We start from the raw sequence: 20,800 nt of genomic DNA, 5'->3' as shown, positions 1-20,800 counted from the left end.
CCCTGCCCTGGGCTATAGATGTATGTGTGATTGGGCTTTTGCTGTGAACGGTCCCGTTCCACAATGCAGCTAAGTTAATATTCCAAAGAAACAGCTCTGTATTTATGACTTCACCCCTCAAAAACTTCTCTGGCTCCTCATGGCCTGTTCAACTAAGAAAAGATGCCTCATTTTGAAATTCAATACTTCCTGTAACATGGTAAGATGTACACTCACTGTAACATAGTAAGATGTACACTCCGTGTTTATCTTCCATTACTCCTTTATGTATTCTCTATATTTGCACTAAAATGGGTCAGCCAATATTCCCCCCAATAGATCTAGTGGTCTACCTTTGAGTTTTTGCTCAAGCTGTAAATTTTGCCTGAAATGTTCCATCTAACTACCGACCAACCTCTCTGAATTGCTACCCATCCTTTAAGGTCCTTCCTAATTATAACCTCCTTGATAAAGCTTTCTTGGATTCTCATTGCCAAGCAGATGTAATTTCACCCTCCATTAAGTCTCTGACACACGGCTTATAATTCTCTAATGAATTTTCCTTGTTCTATCCTGTATTATAATAATTTAAATACTAGTCTCAGTCCCCTACTGTAATATTCACCCCATGAAGAGGTTCATGCCCTTATTTAATTTTATATTCCCTAAGTGACAAATTCAATATTTTGTCCATAATAGACCTCAAATAAATATTTGTTGAATTGAACTGAATTGAGCACACAGAATTAACTCATCTATCAATTCATTTTCTCACTTATTCACTACTCACTAATTCATTCATTCTCACTCTACATTTATTTAGTGATTATTAGACTTTTTTTTTTACTGGGGAATAAAATAAAATGATAAAAGTTTATCTCAAGTTGCTTATGGTCCAGTGGATAGTTATACTTAGAAGAAAGGTAAGCACTATTTCAATTTCCTTATTAGACTTTTGTTATTTTTAGTTTGTGTATTCTACACCATTTCAGAAGCTTTGACTGATTTGAATAAAATTTATTAAACTACAAAAGGGTATCATAAACCTTTAAGTCCCTCTAATGATTCAGTTGACCTTGATGGGCAGTCAGTAAAAGTTTTTAAATTAGAAAAGCCTGTAAAATTTTAAACGGATTTAAATGCAGTTTGGCAGATATAAGTGACGTGTGATTACAACATATTTTATAGCTCATAGAACCAATGATTTAATCCAGTTAGGTGTATTATGTCTATTAAATGAAAATTTCTTTATTTTGCTGATTATTCATAAGGATGTTTTTGTGAAGCAAAGGGGTTCACTGCCTTCTACTTCTACTGATCCCATAAAAGCTGTAAGAAGTTCTAGTCAGTCTATAAAACAACATATTTTAAATACATGAAAGAAATTATATGCATGCATACACGTACACTCATGCACACATAGGAACCAACCTTGTTGTACTTAAATGAATAATCACATTTTCCATGAGATAAGATGAGTTAAACTGAAATAATATTTTGAATGTTACCTATAAAATAAAAATATCTTTAGTAACAGATAAAGAAGTAGAATGTTTGCTTTGATTAAAACATTAAATTATATAAATGATATTTTATCATATTACCATTGTCTACCAGATCACAATCATAAACAATGTTATTATGAAATGGTCATAATTAAAGCCTCTTTAAAATGGAAACTTCAAGTACCAGCAACCATCTATATCTATCCATTATAAAATAGGGGAACACATACTGAATTCCATTGATTTGATAGTATAAAAAAGTTGTGGACCTTTAAGGAATAACAAAAACAATATAAAACAAAATAAAAGGCTTGGCCATTTAAAGTAAACTATAAGAATCATAACTTAAAAAAGCAGTGAGTTTTGTTTATAAATTGCAGAATTAAAACAATATCCAAGACAAGCTGGAAAATGTTTTTGTTTTACTGACACTCAAATACAGGAAGTAACTTACTTTTGAGAAACTACGCCTGAACACATGTAATTCATGGCTCTTTATAAACACCAACAGGCAGAACAAAAACTAGATTACTCATTGAAGAAATATGTCATCAGCAGAATTCTAGTCCAAGAGGCCTCATAATAATGCTTACACACCCAATAATGTGCTGAGGTATTTTGGAATTCGGGCCAGCAAAATTGATAGTTCAAAACGTACAATTAATAAATGCTACCTAAAATTTTATCTTTGTGACTAGACAAGATTTGATACTTAAAGCTCTTTTATTCAATTTAGGCACCATTTATAGAATTCAGGGATCTTGAGATTTGCATGGTCGTACACTCTAATGTGTGGAATTTTCTTCTCCCACATATTTTTTTGAGTTAGTTTTTAAAAAAATAGTTCTTCTAAGAATCTGAAGCTCTATAGTTTTCTTCTTGCTTTGAAATAGTAATCACAATTCCAGCAGAAGCTTTATTGGGTGGGTCCAACTGCCAGAGTCTCTCAGTAAGCTCCTGTTTCCCTGACTGTCCTTAGCCCTCTGACTGGCCTGGACATTTGTCTTGGCATTCCCGAGGAGGCTTCAGATGGAGGGAAGAGACTAGCAGAGAAGCGGGGCTGAAGAAGCTGCCTATGCATATTGACCTGATTCTGAAATGCTTACACTGCAAATCTAAAAATATATTCTAAGTGTAAAGCCCATGTAAAAATTACTTGCACGTTATCTTTCCATCTCTCTACTGATGACAATGACACACTTTGAGTAAAGCTTGTGCCCTAAGCACCAAAGAATTGCTAAAGAAAGGAAGAGATGGTTAAGAAATTATTAAGATTTCAATGAATGTCTCCAATGATTGGGATATAACAGAGGGTATATCATTATTCTTTAGGAAATAGAGATAATTCCAAGGTTAATTGAAGTGGTCAAAGGAAGGAGTAGACATGAGTTGACATTCCTTATTTCCATGTCAAATTAGAGGAATTAGGAGTGTTTTTTTTTTTCAGAAGTGATGTGTATTTTATAGATTTGTAGGGAAGGAATGCAAATTCACAGTATATTTCATTTGAGATAGTCAAGAACAGACTTTATGATGGGGTTCCAAAAGTAAATTGGTACATCTAGTTAGTTCTATAAGCTAAAATGGACATAGAAAATATTTATTGAATTTAATGATAATTATTATGATTCGTGGTTTGTATCCTAAATCACTAGTAACCATGCCACATGTGTTAAGTGGAAAGGCCTTTTTGAATTCTCATTTGCAAAAAGAAGAGCTAAAAGATTTCATTATTGATAATTTGTCATTAAGGATTTCACTATAGATAGACATCTGCCATTTCCAGATGTCCAAACCAGTGTTTGTCAACTTTTTAGGATGTGTGTTAAAGATGTCAGGGATCTATTTTGAAGTCTTATAAAAATATTATAATCTAAGAAAGTTGAAGTAAATATTGGGATAGTATTTCTCTTTTTTTGTTTAAGTCTATGTCAAGTAAATAAAATACCTTCTTATTTTAATCATTTTGATTAATTAAAGATTTCCCTCCTTAACTCAATAGTGAATAAGGAGCAAATATTCATACCGAAATGCAACGTTCACTGAAAATACATGCAAATACCATGTTTATCATTAAATGAGATAATTATTCTCTGCTGTTCATGGAAACAAATATTTCTTTATTTTATTTTATTTTTTGATTTATTTATTTAATTAATTTATTTTTGGCTGTGTTGGGTCTTCATTGCTGTGCATGGGCTTTCTCTAGTTGTGGCAAGCGGGGGCTACTCTTCATTGCAGTGCGCGGACTTCTCATTGTGCTGGCTTCTCTTGTTGCGGAGCACGGGCTCTAGGTTCGTGGGCTTCAGTAGTTGCCGCACGCGGGTTCAGTAGCTGTGGCTCACAGGCTCTAGAGCATAGGCTCAGTAGTTGTGGCACACAGGCTTAGTTGCTGCTCGGCATGTGGGATCTTCCCAGACCAGGGATGGAACCCGTGTCCCCTGCACTGGCAGGTGGATTCTCAACCACTGTGCCACCAAGGAAGCCCACAAATATTTCTTTAAAAAGAGATGAAAGAACTCTTCTCTCTTCTATTCAATTAGTACGGTTCTAGGCAGAGCAATTAGGTAAGAAAAAGGAATAGAAGGCATTGGATTGGAAACGATGCCTCTATTTGCAGATGACATGATCTTATATATAGAATATCCTAAGGAATCCTCTAAAAAAAACTATTAGAACTAATAAATAATTCCAGCAAGATTGCAGGGTAAAAGATCAGTATAAAAAATGTATCTCTATGCATTAGCAATAAACAATCTGAAAATGAATTAAAAGAAGATTTCCATTAAAACAGCATCAAAAGGAATAAAATGTTTAGAAATATATTTAACAAAGGAGATGCAAACTTGTATTCTGTAAACTACAAAACAGTTTTGAAGGTAATTAAAGGAGATCTAAATAAATGGAAAGACATCCCATGCTCATGGGTCAGAAGACTTAATATTTTTAAGATGGTAACACTCCCCAAATAGAGCTACAGATTCAATGTAATACCCACCAAACTCCCAGCTGGCTTTTTTTTTTTTTTTTTTTTGCAGAAACTGACAAGCTGATTCTAAAATACAAATGGAAATGCAAGGGACATGGAATAGCCAAACAATTTTGAAAAAGAAAGCATAGTTAGAAGACTTACAATTCCTGATTTCAAAACTTACAACAAAGCTATGGTAATCAAAACAATGTGGTACTGTCATGAAGATAGACATATAGATCAATGAAATACAACAAAGATACAAGAAATAAACCCATGTGTTTATGGTCCACTGATTTTCAACAAGAGTGCCAAGACAATTCAATGGGGGAATGAATAGTCTTTTCAATAAATGGTGTGGGAATATCCACAAAGAATGAAGTTGGACTCTTTACTTACACCATACACAAAAGTCCATCAAAATGGATCATAGATCTAAATATAAGGGCTAAAACTGTAAAGCCCTTGGAAAAAACAGGAGTAACTGTGACTTTGGGTTAGGCAAAGTCTTCCTAGATATGATACCAAAAGTATGAATGACAAAAGAATAAATAAATAAATTGGACTTCATCAAAGTAAACACTTTTGCACTCCAAAGAATACCATCAAGAAAATGAAAAGACAACTTACAGAATGGAAGAAAATATTTGCAAATCATTTCTGACAAGAGACTTGCATGTAGAATATACAAAGATCTCTTACAACCGAATAATCAAAATAATAGGTAAACAACCGTTTACCTATTTTTACCAATTAAAAAATAGGTAAACGATCTGAATAGACATTACTCAAAAAAAAAAAAAATACACATGGCCAATAAGCACATGAAAAGATGTAACTTCATTAGCCATTAGGGAAATGCAAATCAAAACATCAATGAGATACTATGTCACACCCACCAAGATGGCTATAATAAAAAGACAGGTAGCAACAATGTGGAGAAATTGGAATCCTCATACATTGTTGGCAGGAATGTAAAATGGTACAGTCACTTTGGAAAACAGTTTTGCAGTTCCCCAAAATGTTACATTAGTTACCATATAACTCAGCAATTCCACCCTTAGGTTTATATCCAAGAGAATTGAAAACGTGTGTCCATACCAAACCTATACACAAATATCCATAGAAATATTATTTATAGCAGCAAAAAAGTGGAAAAAACCCAAATGCCCATCAACTGATAAATGAATAAAATTTGATATATTCACACAATGGAATATTGTTTGGAAATTTTAAAAAAATGAATTACTGATAAATAGATGAAACTTGAAAACATTATGCTAGGTGAAAGAAGCCAGTCAGCCCGTCACAAAAGACCACATATCGTATGATTCCATTTATATGAAATGTCAGAATAGGCAAATCCATAGAGAAAGAAAGTAGATAAGTGATTGCCTGGGATTGATGGAGGCGTTATCGAGGAAATAAACAGCAGTAACTAGTGATGCATACAGGGTATCTTTGTGGGGTGTGAAAATGTTACAGGATCCATTGTGGTGATGGTACACAATTCACAATTTGGTGAATATACTAAAACCCACTGAACTTTAAATGAGTGAATTTTCTGGAATGTGAATTATATCTCAGTGAGGTTATTTTAAAAAAAGAGAAATGGAAGTAGAGTTTCTATACAAAATTCTAAACCAACTGGTTTGAAAGATTCTTTTTCCTACAGTAGAAAAGCCTACTATGTAGGCGACACTAATACCAGAATTTCCCAGCTCCATTTATCATATAAGCTGTAGAGTAAAAATTCTTAATTTTGTCCTGGTGTTTGAGTTTGACCCATGCCGCAATTGCCTTTTGATTTCAAGATCTCACAATTTTGAATTCAATCTTGTTCATCTATGTCATCCTAAACTACCACTAGAAGGATTTATATATTTGGCTTTGAGCAGATTATTTTTCATATCCAATTGCCACACGTATTTTCTATAATCTGCTTACCATTTCTCCTCTTCTTAGGAAAGGATATCCAACTTTACATGTGATATTATGATTGGATTCACAACTGTCTTTTTGGATAGCCTAGGAAGAGAAAGTAAACAGAATTAGAGCAGACACGCAGGTGAAATACTTGACCTTGATGGTCTAGAATTTTCCCAGCTGAGCCTTAGACTGCTTTGCTAGGATTTGTTTCTCAGTATAGTTGTGAGAGTCACAGCATTCTGGGATCACTTGTCCCACAGCCCATGGAAATGTGAAAACATCACTTCGGTTAAGGATGGCTGTAGGATGAAGTGCATCACACCAGCCTGTCTAGATCTTCCACTGAAAAATGGGAGTACTAACAGCATCTACCTCACAGGGTGAATAGGTGGCTGAATAACCCACACATACTGGACCGACACATGGAAGCCCACAGTGAATGGTCGTCACTGGAGGAGTGGGTAAGAGCTTGAGTTCTGACCTGGAAACACCAGGATTTAAACTCTGATTCTACCACTGTTAGCTTTATCCTTTTCAGGACTCCTCACTTCTCTCGGCCTGATTTTCTGTCAAGTGGGGTTAGTCGAACTCTATCTCATCAAATTGAAAATGACCTTGAATATGAGACTCACCAGTATTTTACATACCAATAAGAAGGAAACAATAATGCTGCCTGTTAAATTAACACAGCAATTGTAAAATGCAATTACAGAAATGTTAAATTGTGAAAAAAGGGGTTGATCTTAGAATCTCTGTAGTATAATAATACCTACATACAAAGGAATTAATGAGAGTTAAATAACTATGAATAAGTAGAACTTGTAGAACAGTTTCTGACACATAATACGACTCAAGAAAAGACTGCTATTATTATTATTACTACTGTTGTCATTAATAGGAGGAGAAGAGAGGCCTTGTTGATTTCATAGCTCTGCCTCGCTGCCAAGGCCATGAAGTCATTTGAAGAAGATACAATGATATTTAATATAGTCCTCTTTTCTGAGAAGAATTCAGTGGTAATATTTTCCCAGCATCAATTTGCACATTTGGATTTTTAATTAACATTCTTTCCTGAATCTAAAATAGGTGGTAGTATAGGATGGGTAAACAAGGTCCGACTGTATAGCACAGGGTATTCAATATCCTGTGAGAAACCATAATGGAAAAGAATATGAAAAAGAATATGTATATATATATGTGTATAACTGAGTCACTTTGCTATACAGAAGAAATTAACACAATATTGTAAATCAACAATACTTCAATAAAATAAAAAAAACTATAAACTTAGAATAGTACCTATCAGTAATAAATGTTTATTATTATAAAATAAAACAGGTGGTAGTAATATAGGACATTTTTAAAGCCTATCTTAGTATCATGTCCCTAAGTGATATCCTAATAAATGGAGAGAAATATCAGTGAAAATCTGAATTTATAGAAACTAGACAATTAAAGTGTTTAATATTGTATATAATAAGTGTATTTGCTTTTAATATGAATTATATATATTACTAACTCATATATACTGAATTTTAATTCAGGGGAATTCATTCAGAGATCAGAATTAAAAGCAAAGTTCAAATTTGTAAGTATTAATTAATCCTGATAGAGCATCTTAGGCAGCTGTATGTTATTGCCAAAATAATAAAAAACTTCTGGGGAATTCCCTGGTGGTCCAGTGGTTAGGACCCGGCACTTTCACTGCCAGGGGCCTGGGTTCGATCACTGGTCAGGGAAGTAAGATCCTGCAAGCTGCGTGGCATGGCCAAAAAAAACAAAACAAAAACTAAAACAACCTTCTGTCATGACAATGAGACATAATCATTTAATACAACTCTCTTGCCAGATTAAGGATTGTGCATAGAAAAAGTAGGGAATGGTACCGATTTTTTTGCATGTAAATATTTTGTTATTGTTCAGCACATGTATTACTCCTTCTCTGCCCTTCTGTTAAACTGTTTTGACTTTGAGTGTTATGTTTATTTTTTTTCTTGACTCAAGTCTCAGTTTCAGTGGTGTAAGCCTTCTGTGAAGCATAAAGTTTTTTCCCGTTGCAGAGCACAGGCTCCGGACACGCAGGCTCAGCGGCCATGGCTCATGGGCCCAGCCGCTCCGCGGCATGTGGGATCCTCCCGGACCAGGGCATGAACCCGTGTCCCCTGCATCGGCAGGTGGACTCTCAACCACTGCGCCACCAGGGAAGCCCATGCATAAAGTTTTGGTATATCAGAGATCCTCTCCTCATACTGAATCCAAGAAGAGTCGTAGAGCTCTAAAGAAATATATCCAGACAAAGCTTTTAAAAAAATCTTGGTCCTTTCACCATCAGTGAGTACTAATTTTGTACAAAATGCTTTCTATTTTAAAATCAATGTAATAAAAATTTACCTCAGTAGTATGAAAAGTAGGTTCAATGTGTGAGTATTACAAGAATAAATAAATGTAAAACTAAAAGTTTACCTCAATTCCTGAAAAAATTAGATTTGGAGAATAATTCACTATGGTTCTGGTGTTATAGGCACTGTCCTCTTTATTTTTGACTGTGAGGCTAACATTGAACTTATCATTGTGGGACCTGACAATAAGCAGGCCCTTTTCTGTGGTGGAGACATCCAGGGCGAGGTCCGAGATACATTTTTCCTTGTTTCCACAATCTTTGGCAAAGGGAATCTGAAATGTTCACAGAAAAACATTTTTCAAACTTTAGCTAGGCATTATTGAAAATTACCTATGAACTTGCATAAAAGAAATGACATACTGCCGAAAGAAGAAAATCATAAAGAGAATAGATTTCACTGCAGAAATCATAAGGAATTTTTACAGTTGTTCCTATAATTGATAGGGGAAAATTATAATCTTTACTTTTGGTTATAAATTCTTCCATTCCTTTAAGGAATGCACAGTTTTCACAGATGTTTTTCAGTGGCTTTCGTCTGCCAGAGTAGAACAGTTTCAAAGAAATAAGTCAAGTACTCTACAATCCAAAGTTACGAGAGAACACTGTAACACTCACCTCTGATTATGAGATTTTCTATTTAAAAGAATCAAATACTTAGGATCATAATAGCCTCAGTCAAGAGGGTAGAAAATGAGCAAGCCACATAACTGGGAGCTTCCCTTGACTCCTTTTCTTCATTAAGCCCTTCCTCTTATCTAATCCATCACCAAGAACAGTCCATTCTACCGCTGTTCTAAATATTTCCCACAGCTCTCCTTGCCTCTCCATTTCCACCACCACCTCTAGTCCAACCCATCTTATTTCCTCCCTAGACTAAAGTAACAGCTTCCTGACTGGTCTCCCACACCCACTCTTGACTCCCTCCAATCATTCTCCACTGCACAGCTGAAGTAATCCTTAATCCAGTGCTATCAGTGAACCAATTAGAACCAACAATGGCATTCCATGGCTCCTCAAAAACATTTAAAATCTGTGCAGTGGCACAAAGTCCTGGTGATCTGGCTCCTGCCTGTGCCTCCTGCCTCATCCCACATGACCTTCCACCCTTGCTCTTCAGCTTCAGCCATGCTAGTGATTTTAGTTTAGTTCCTTTTATGCCTCAGAACCTTTGCACATATCCCTCTGCTTGGACCACTGCTCTTCCACTTCCCAGGCTTCAGGTCTCAAATGCAATGTCATAAGTTCCAGGGAGTGGCCCTGAAACACTTCAGTCTAGCAGAAGTTCCCGTTGAGCTCTGGAAGTTCTCCAGAGCATGTGCTTTAATTACTACCTAATACCTATTTCCTAGGTTAGACAGTAAGCTCTGATGTCTGGTATATATAAGACACTCAGTAAATATATTTGGAAGGGAGAAGGGAAAGCAGAAGATAGGTGCGGGGGAAAGCTAATTCTCCACCACTAGTGATTCCTCCATTGGTGCCACACTTGTGATCCCATCCTTTTATCCACTCACTCACTCCTTCTCAGGGGTGGGACAGGAGACTGTGAATTTGGAAGCAAAAACTAGGTGAACACAGCTCAGTCCCTTCCTGTCTCTTCTGCTCTTGGGGCGGTGGTGAGCTCATGGGAAGCACACATCTACATTTCCATTCTGCAAGTTTTACAAGGTGGGCCCCCGGAAAGGCCTGAGATTGCTGGCCTGAGATTGCTGAGCACTGATAATGACCTATTTGGTTACCTGTGGTCTATGCCTGGCTCCGTAGGAGGACACCTATTATACCCAAACCATGCCCTGCAACCCAGTGTTCATTAATAATAAAGGGGAGTGGGAGGGAGGGAGACGCAACAGGGAAGACATATGGGAACATATGTTTATGTATGACTGATTCACTTTGTTATAAAGCAGAAACTAACACACCATTGTAAAGCAATTATACCCCAATAAAGATGTTAAAAAAAAAAAAAAATAATAAAGGGGAGTTCCAATTGGCCAACCCATGTCTTTCTTTCGATTGGTCCTAAGTTTTGGGGCGATAAAAATAGGTGTCATTTATAAGTTCCCTTAAACTCCAACAGTAGGAAGTTAGAAGAATTGGGAAAAGTCTAGAAGAGTCTAATTCATTTTTTTTGTGTGTGTGTGGTATGCGGGCCTCTCACTGTTATGGCCTCTCCCGTTGCGGAGCACAGGCTCCAGACGCGCAGGCTCAGCGGCCATGGCTCACGGGCCCAGCCGCTCCGCGTCATGTGGGATCTTCCCGGACCGGGGCACAAACCCGTGTCCCCTGCATCGGCAGGCGGACTCTCCACCACTGCGCCACCAGGGAAGCCCTAATTCTTTTTTTAATTTTTAAATTTTTTTATATAATATAATTGATTTAGGCTTCTGTGTATACATCTGTTTATGTGTTTCAGTTTTTTTCCCCAATATATCCACAAATAAGTATTCTGAATTTAAAAAAATCTGACTTACATATTCATGTACTGAATTTGGTAAAGAATCATCAAGAACGGGCCCATTTTCTGGATCGGTAAGATTAAAATCCAAAGTTATTCTCACAGAGTCCCGAAAGTCATGCTTGTCCTAGAGGTGAAAACATAAAATATGTTATCGGCATCATATTAATTGGATGTTCTGACCTTGTCATGGCTTCCTTCTTCTGCCCTGTGGGCCAGGCTCACTGGACATTCTTGTGTACCTGATCTGACATATGACCTGATCAGGCTTTTGCTTCACTGGAGAGAGACTGCCCTTCTACCTCGACAAGGGACGCTGCTAGAACAAATGCAGAGGCTTCCTATTGCGACCAGTTGACTCACGTCCAGCTTCTCAGATGGGCCTGCTGGAATGATGGATAGGTCGTTCTTGGCCATGTCAGGATGTATCCCTCAAAGCTACTTACATAATAATATCCTTTCTCTTGAGACCTCGAGCTAAAAATCACTGTGTAATACTTATAGGAAAGTCTTTCAACTTCAAGGGAGCAACCCTTCTTTAAATTGAGTTGCATTTCATTAATATAATATATACCTTGAGTTGTAAGAACTTTATATGTGAAATGATATGAAAATAATATGGATGTGATAAACATTGTTTATACTATCATCATTGACAGCCATCATTCATGACATATCCAGAATTATGAGCTTTATACACATTATTGAGAATTATTTCAACAATCCTCCAAGATGCATACTAATTACAGTCTTTATTTTACAGATAGAAAACTGAGTCTCTAAGAGACTAAACCACTTTGTCAAAATTACTCAGAAAGTGAGGAAGCTGGGATACAAATTCCATCCTGGCTGACTCCAGAACAAATGTTAAAGTATCCATTAAAATCCAGAAGAATTTTGGAAATTTTGAAACTAGTTCATTCCTTTTAATCCCAGTGCCTAGATATAGCTAGATACTAAATTTTTGGAGAAACATATACTACAGTGCTTTTTAAGCAGGTTGGAGGCACTGCATGAAATCTGGTTTCATGGCTTTTCAAATCTTATCCCAGTTCTAACTCCTAAATGTTCAATTCTGATGAAACAAATTAAAAAAACCCCTCCATTTTTATTTTTCTAATCATAAATTGACTTCAATGTTGACCAAATAAGCTTATTTTGACATATGTCATGGGGAATATTGACTTGAAAATCACTGAGGAAGAGTAAACATGGCACACCAGCACGCATGTCTTCTGTCACTTTCCTGCCCCTGACTACAATACTTTCAAAATATGGAAGATGAATGCATCAAGAGTACAGAAATAAGTCAGAGGTGGGGCAAATAGGCCTATTTCATTTAAAATTCCAAGATCATGTTCAAGTCTGTAAGTCTCAGTCTCCGTTAACAAAATCAGTGTTTTCTCAGTACATCCATTCTTCTTTTCTTCTTCTTTAGTGTCATGTACCTTTTAAGAAAATGTTTAAGAAACTCCTGTCCCACATACACAGTGACCCGATAAAATACATTTAAAATGGTTCAAACTGGCTTATCAGCCATCTCTAGAGGTTCATCATTTGCTCTCCAAGGCTCCCTCATCCACCAAAACAGGGACAGGTAGCACAAAGTCTACAGATGATAGAAAATACCAGATCTTTTTCCTTTAATCTAAAGTCAAAGAGTGAAACACATAGTTCAGTGGACAAGAACAGACCCTGGAATGCATATGGCCCAACAGTTTCCCCTCAGGGCATTTAAGCACTTCTGACGGACAAGGCCCACAAAAGTTCAACGAGTTAGATTCTAACTTGTTGTTAAAGTTCAAGTTGAAAGACAGAAAGAAAGAAAGAATGAATGAAATGAATAAATGAATGAAATACAAGGTCTCTATCAACTGGTGTACTGTGCCTTTTGATGTTCCATAATATAGGGATATTTGATAGCATACACAGGGAAGATGAAAGATAGTTTTATGAAATGTATTTGGAAATTAGAAAATCAGACCTGTGATTTTCTGATAAAAGTGAACAAAGTCTAATTCATGATTTGCACTTTGAAATAAAAGTAAGATTGACTGACTTGAAATAAGACATCTATATTTTTGATTTGGAACAAGGCAGCTATTATATATGATTTACTTGCCAACATGTAGAAGGAATGCTTAGTGCATTCTGATTCTCGAACTGTGATGTTTCTTTGAATCTTCCTCTCTTGAGTTCCAGAGAAAAAACTCCGTGATATCTGTCTTAGAGAATCTAGTGTGATACGGTATTGCATATCTATAAAAATAAAAAAAGAATAATTGACAGATATGTTCATTTCAGGTGATTTTCATATGATCCAGTTCATTAAATTAACATTACAGAAAAATCTCTTGGGCAATCAGTCGACAAAAGTTCTCTGTTATTCAGCATATCCATACTACTGTAACACAATGTATTTGCAGTCATGAAGATAACCTTGAGGAACTCTATAGAACTGCCTGAGTTCACAAGGCTTTTAATGTTTAATTACACTTATTTTAAAATGTATATGTATGTTTACACACACACACACACACAGCCCTACATACCACCTAATTTCTTGTCCATGCCTATGTTTACTGGGTTTTCACTTAATTTTTTTTTTTTTTAGTGTAGAAATGTTGGATCCCTGATTAGAATATCCGTTATGTTGTATTTCAATAGAGAAAAAAATACATTAGTGACATTTTAACCTATTTTATAAAAAATGTCATTTTAGACTATGTTCAAAGGATATAATAATATAAGCCTAGTAAATAAGTTTAACAAAATAAGCATACCACAATGAGCAAAACAAGTTAAACCTTATACTTTCTATGAAGGCAACAATCTTTCTTACTTGATTGCTTAATTACTACACAAAAATAAGACAAATAATGTTGCATATGAAAATGTTAATTGTTATTTTACATTCCTATACCTCATTTATCTTCCAGTCAGAGGTCCACTGCAGATCATAAACATGCACATGTAGAAAAAATTTAGAAAAATAGATTTTAAGGATGAGGGATTTTTCTCATTCTACTTGTATTTGGTTTGCAGAGTAAATTACTCTTCGGCAGCCAATGGCCTTCATAGTTTTGACTCCAACATGTTTCAATATCATTAAAAACCGCTTTAGAAATTGTAGAGTGCAGGAAAAAGGGGGATACCCAGGCTGACGTGATGTGCCTGAGAACACACACGGAATCTGTCTGACACTCAAAAACCAGGGTCACCTCCTGACTGGAGCAAAGGAATCTCAGGAAGGTAGGGTGGCTGGGCAGTCAGGTCCTCGGCAGTACCAGTCGTACTGGAGAGAGCCCAGTTTCCAACTCTGCCTCTCAACTGGTGTCTCTGTCTTTCTATCTCCTTAGCACTTGACTGTTCACAGTCAATAGGAGAGCCAGAGGGGAAACATGGAATCCAGCTGTGGAAGGCCACCAAATATAAGCATGTAGTTTCTGCTCCAGAATTTACTGGGTTCCATAACCTATTCCTTCTGCAATAGAATTTTTTCAAGGTTCAACCTGTTTGCAGGGGCAAAGGTGATGTGCAGATTCCTATCATCGAGGGAAATAAAAAAAAATATCTCACTGGATTTCATCATGCAGGAGCAAATACATTGTCCTCCTGCCCCAAAGTGCTTCTGTATATACGACACTTACCAGCTTCGTAAACCCTGTCTTCTTTGGACTTCAATTTCACATCAAAACACACTGTGGCATTTATGCATACTGTTTCCTTTCCCTCCACGCGGCAGTTTTTCTTTTGAATATTCACTTTATTGGGTTCAAAATTCATGGTCACTTTAACTACAGCCACATCTCGGGACCTGCAAACACATAAGCCATGGTGATGACTCACACATTTTTACATTTAATGCATGCCATCATTTTGGCAGTGCAAAGTGAGGGCATCCAAGAGGATTCTTCTTGGTGTACAGTATGGGCTCTCAGGACTCCTTTCTCTCTTGAATCTTTGATATAGAAGAAACTGGAATTGATGTTCTGAAGGCACCCAGGTTATTCTGGAACCATGTTAGGCTTTGGTTTCTGAAGGGTAGCAGAATATGCAACCCTAAAATATGGCTATAGGAGTTTAGGACAGGCCACCCCCAAACATGCCGCTTTGGTATATTGATTTTGAGCTGCAGGCACTTAAAACCCAAAAAATGCAGGGAGAGGCTTTCTCTGAACTCTACTTACTTACTTCAAGACAGATCCTCCAAAAGAAACTCAGTTGTCATAAATCTCTACCCAGGAGTTTCATCAACCAGGGAAAATCGACTCATTACAAGAGAGGAGGTTGCAGTGAACACCACACCCAGACAAACTTTGTTGCAAACCATCTTACCTCCCATCTATTCTCCTGAGGGCCTATTCATCTTTCCTAAAAAAAATCATTTACTCTCCCCTGAGGCCTACAGCCCCCTCCCCTTTCCCTATTAAGATGATTTTTAAGTGTGAATGCTAAGCTACCTGGGGAAGCTATTCATTTTTCCCTGGGATCTCCCATGTATACATGAGGTATACGTGTTAATAAACTTCTGGGTTTTTTTTTTCTTATTTGTCTTCTTTTACTACAGTCATCTCAGCCAAGAACTCAGAAGGGTAAAGGCAAAATTATTTTTCATCCCCTACAATTTATAGGCCAAAGACCCATATTGCCCATGATAGAAAAGAGATAAAACCAAGCAACCAGGTGCAACCTTAGAACCAAAACCATATTTTCGGCACTTTTGAGTTTGCTCCCAATCTGGAAAGAGTCCAGAGGCCCCTGGACATCGTTTCTGCACTATTAATACTTGTCTGTTCTTCTTGTAGGTTCAGCCTTGTCCCTGTTTCTGAGAAGGAGAAGCAGAATAGCATTTGAAGCGCTGTGCTAGGCACACACGCTATTTATTATTCATTTAAATTTTAAATTAACTTTCATAACAAGACATGTTATTATCTCTCTTTCATATGTGAGATAACTGAGGCTCTGAGAGATCAAGTATATTTTATCCAAGGTCAAAAGCTGTTCAGAGGGCAAAATTGGGATTTTAAACCCAGTCTTTTTAGTTCCAAAGCCCAGTGATTTCCAGTAATCTGAAGTGAGAGCAGAGTAATACAAAATTAGGCAGGGTATATGGAGCTTGACGCTAATGCCTTAGAATAAAGCCAGCATAATTGTTGAACACCGTTATCTGGTTTCTGCCTTGTAACCAGACTGGCTCTTTAGAGCTAGGTATCTTGTGAATACATAGGTCCCTGCTTATGCTTTTGCGTTTGAAAAGAAAAATTATAGTTATTTTTCTTTTAAAACAATTTACACATAGAAAATATGAAAATATAGTAAAGGAAACAAAGAAAATACAAATCAGTTGTAATTCTATCATTCAACAATAATCACCATTCATATACATATATATGTACGTCTGTATAGAGAGAGACGCATACACACACATACATGCATAAGTATATACACACACACACACACACACACACACACACACACTGGCCCATATACATATACAAGCATAAGTACTTTAAAAACATAATATAATAAACAACCTTCCAATATTTCTATTTTTCTGAGAACATTATTGTTAATGGCAGTATACGATTCCAACATATGCATGAACCATAATCTAGTTACTCAAACCTCTCTTACTGGATATTTATCTTACCTTCTTCAAAAAAATATCTATAACCTACAGCACTGTGATTACTCTAAAGACCACACATCTTTAACCATAGACTATATCTTTAAAAAATTATTAGGAGGTAAAATGAAAAAGTATGAACATTTTAAGGCTTTTTAACACTTCAGTGACAAATGCCTGCTAATGCGTTTTAACCAGTTTACTGTTTCACCAGCAACGAATGAATGAATGAGCGTGTCTAGTTTCCTGCTTGGAAGTTTGGATCCTCTGGGCATGAGGCTGCCTTGACCACTCCCCTACCCACATCTCCTCTCTGCCCAATGCAGATCTTCACAGCGTCTGTGGCTCAGTCTACCCACAGGATGGGGTTCTCCCATCTGCTCCTGGATGTCCCTGACTGCTGGGTGGGCCTATGTTTATCACCTGCCATCCATATCCACTCTCAATGCCTCCTTCAGCATTGAAAATCTTGATCTTCACGTTGCAGTATACTGGTTTAGTCCATTTTGCTGGGCGACAACAGGGACCCAAGTCTGTCATTCTGGCCCCTCGATGATAAAGCCTTGACTGGGGACAGGAAAGGCCAGAAACAAGTTTTCAGGGCTTTGTAAGAAGCCCTTGAGACAAAACTGGAGAATAAAAATCGTCCTTAAAACGTATGTATATTTTTTGGGCTTCCCTGGTGGCGCAGTGGTTGAGAGTCCACCTGCCGATGCAGGGGACACGGGTTCGTGCCCCGGTCCAGGAAGATCCCACATGCCGCGGAGTGGCTGGGCCCGTGAGCCATGGCCGCTGAGCCTGCGCGTCCAGAGCCTGTGCTCTGCAACGGGAGAGGCCACAGCAGTGAGAGGTCCGCATACCGCAAAAAACAAAACAAAAAAACCTATGTATATTTTTTAATATACAGGGGTGAATACAATAAATATTCCTGGGTAAAGATTATCTTAATGAATTAATCCAGGATTAACAGTTCGAACAAAAACTAAATGTTCTCTTTGTTCCCGAAACTGGTGACTTCTGGTCTGGAGCCTTGGTTTCGGGTGGGCTCCCCCGAAAGTCACAGCCATTGCTGCCCAGCATTCTCCCCTCCTAGGCATCACCTTTCAGTTTTCCTTTCCCTCTACTGTACAGTTAAAAATATTTTTTAAAAAACATAATGGTTACTCTGTATAGTTTAGTGTACAACTTTTATTTGACCATTAGTTCTTAAGGATTATCTTAAATTATGACAAAGTCATATTTTCCAGTCTCTGTCTTCACCTCTTTCACAATTTTCTTTACTATCCTTCTACATAAAGTTTGGCAAAAGACTATCTGAATTGCACTAAACTAATGATTAATTTGAAAGAATCAACATGTGGACTTTCCATTGAGGCACATGGCATAAATATTTTTTTATTTATTAAATCCTTCCTTTATATGTCTTAACAAAGTTTGCAACATATTTCAAAATTATCACACAAATTTCTCGTTAAGGTTATTGACATTTTTTAGTCACATTTTTTCAAATAGAACCTTCTTGAAATCATGTCTTATTAACTAGTTAAAGCTAGTTATTAATGCTATTAATTAATAATTTTATTAATAAGTTAATTGATTAATAAAATGGTATTAATGAATATATCTGACGATTGATGAGGATTTTACAGTTAACTGAAACTAATTTGGGGATGCAGGCATTTTAAAGGCTGAGAAAAGATATTACTGTAGATGCTTCTGTGCTTGACCAACAATGTAAACATAATCAGACAATGGTGCACAAATGTCTAGTTCTATGTGTTAGGTAAATGAATGAAGAGCTAAAAGCTTGTAAGTAACTTAAATTTAGGGAAAGTTTCTTGTTTATATACATCCTGTATGAGGCTCACTTTTCCCCTATGCTTCCCTCCAAGCAGAATACTTATCTTAGTGACAATTACACAATAGATACCCCAATTAAGTGTTGATTCTATTTGTTCCTTTAATATGGTTTCTCTATTTTTAAGATTTATCAACTTCTCAGATTCCCAAACTGCATAATTTTTATCTGAATAATGGAGCATAAAAAGAAACAGACATTTGGTATATAAATTCTTATCATACTCTGAGCTCTGGAACTGTTCGGAAAATATTATCATATTAATTGGATGTTATTCAAATACATACCAGAAGAGGGCAGCACCACCAAGGCCCCCAATAGTGACATCAGTCAGACCGTCACCATTTAAATCCATTTCTCCGTGGATAGACTGGCCAAAAAATTTCAGTGTCTCGCCATCTCCCCCTGATGGAATACGCTGTGAAAATCCCAGCAGAGAGTTTTTAATGTCAGAAGAGTCTCTTCAAAAACAATTTCAAATAAATCTGAGAACTTGGATTGGTTAACAAAAAATTAAAATTAGAGATCTTTTGGAAACCTGCCCAAGAGGCCCCTCATGTGGAGACAAGAGGAATTACTCAGATATTCCCAAAGGATATTCTTTTTATAGTGCAGACAAAATCATTTCAGGGTTATTGACACCAGGGAGAGGGGAAAATATTATAATAACGTCATCTTGTCCAATCCTCAAGGAAAACATTATGAGTAGTTGGCTCTACTTTCTAGTTCCTGTTCAATTCCATTACACAGAGATATTTAAAGGTGCTGTAAACACATCATACAAGCAAGAGGGGGAGTACAAAATTATCCTAGGGTCAGTTTGGGGTTCACTGAACTTTGAGGCTGGGTATAAATAATACATGCTATCAAATACATTTTTCAATATGCAATCTTTACTGTCTGTCAAAAGTGGTTCTGAAAGTCAAGAGCATAATAGACTCAGTTTCATTCATATGTATCCACAATGTTGGGAAGGCACAATGAATATGGAGTTCTCGAAGACTGATCTGTGCACATTACCACACATAATATGTTTGACATCTGTACTTCCTGACTTAGCTTGGGTTCAAGCTGATAATATTTTAATAGAACCTGATGGCAGGGAAACCCGACTGACAGACACACCCTAAACTCGGGATCTCCTTAGCCTCCTGTTTTTCCACTTAAATATCATAAAATAAGAAGCAAAATAAGGCAAACCAGATGGAAACATTTTTCATGCTTAAATGTTTGTGGTTCAGTGGAAATTATTTCCTTATTTTTTCAGCAAAAAAATCAGGAGTTATCAGCCCCACTGTTGCTGAAGGACTTGATTCAGTTTGATTCTGGATCATTCCATACACAAGCAGCACCTCTAGTTACCATGGAAATGAATGAGCACATCCTCACCTATCCTTGGGAAAGCATTTTGCCAATAATTAAACAAACTCAACTCTAATATTCTTTATTGTTTTTGTTGCTTAAAGCTGCACCTTGATTTACCACCATTTTACAAAATTAATTGCTTATGGCAATCTAGTCTACTTACTAATGGTTTAAAAATCCTTCTTTTTCTACTGCAAATGCCACTCCATTAAATGTGAGGGATTGAAACTGAATGAATAAAGGGGTAGAGCACAAGAAACTCCTTCCTTCAGTTCCTGATTCCATCATGCCCCCATAGTGAATACAGCCTATTTCCAGTTACAAAAAACCATGAAGATTTTTAACAGAAGCAAATCACTTATTAAATGGATAGCAGTGTCATTACGGAAATATGCCCTTTATTTTGTTGTTTCACTATTAAGGTCATTATGACTTTATGAAAAATTAAGCACAACTTCGCAAGACATGAATATATTTTGAGAATTCTATTGACAACAGAACCGAAGAACAATCAACTGTAAAGAGAAATAATTGATGTTCTGATTTTCTTTTCATGTTATGTAAGCTAGAAAAGTAGTGAATTCTATTTTGTTTACAAGTAGCTGTTCAATGCCTAATTAACTATGGTTATGTAAAAACAGACAACTACATTAGAAGAATTCCTTTAAACTCTTTTACTTTTATAATGCATGAAACACTTCTGTAAAT

At 36.5% G+C, this 20,800-nt stretch overlaps 1 protein-coding gene across 1 annotated transcript in view; it reads right to left on the bottom strand.

Annotated features, from left to right (window-relative positions):
* ITGA1 (integrin subunit alpha 1) overlaps nt 1-20,800 on the bottom strand; it is a 168,128-nt gene that overhangs the window by 18,912 nt on the left and 128,416 nt on the right. Inside the window, exons 15-21 of the mRNA XM_082649801.1 lie at nt 19,015-19,145; nt 14,891-15,057; nt 13,363-13,499; nt 11,257-11,367; nt 8,848-9,057; nt 6,403-6,483; nt 1,411-1,487 (exon numbers count right to left, since the gene is read on the bottom strand). Of these exons, the coding sequence (XP_082505927.1) occupies nt 1,411-1,487; nt 6,403-6,483; nt 8,848-9,057; nt 11,257-11,367; nt 13,363-13,499; nt 14,891-15,057; nt 19,015-19,145 (914 nt within the window). The remainder of the gene's footprint in view (nt 1-1,410; nt 1,488-6,402; nt 6,484-8,847; nt 9,058-11,256; nt 11,368-13,362; nt 13,500-14,890; nt 15,058-19,014; nt 19,146-20,800) is intronic.

The sequence above is a fragment of the Grampus griseus genome (assembly GCF_964374135.1).
Source record: "Grampus griseus genome assembly, chromosome: 3".
Taxonomy (NCBI): domain Eukaryota; kingdom Metazoa; phylum Chordata; class Mammalia; order Artiodactyla; family Delphinidae; genus Grampus; species Grampus griseus.
This window is presented reverse-complemented; position numbering and strand designations above follow the sequence as displayed.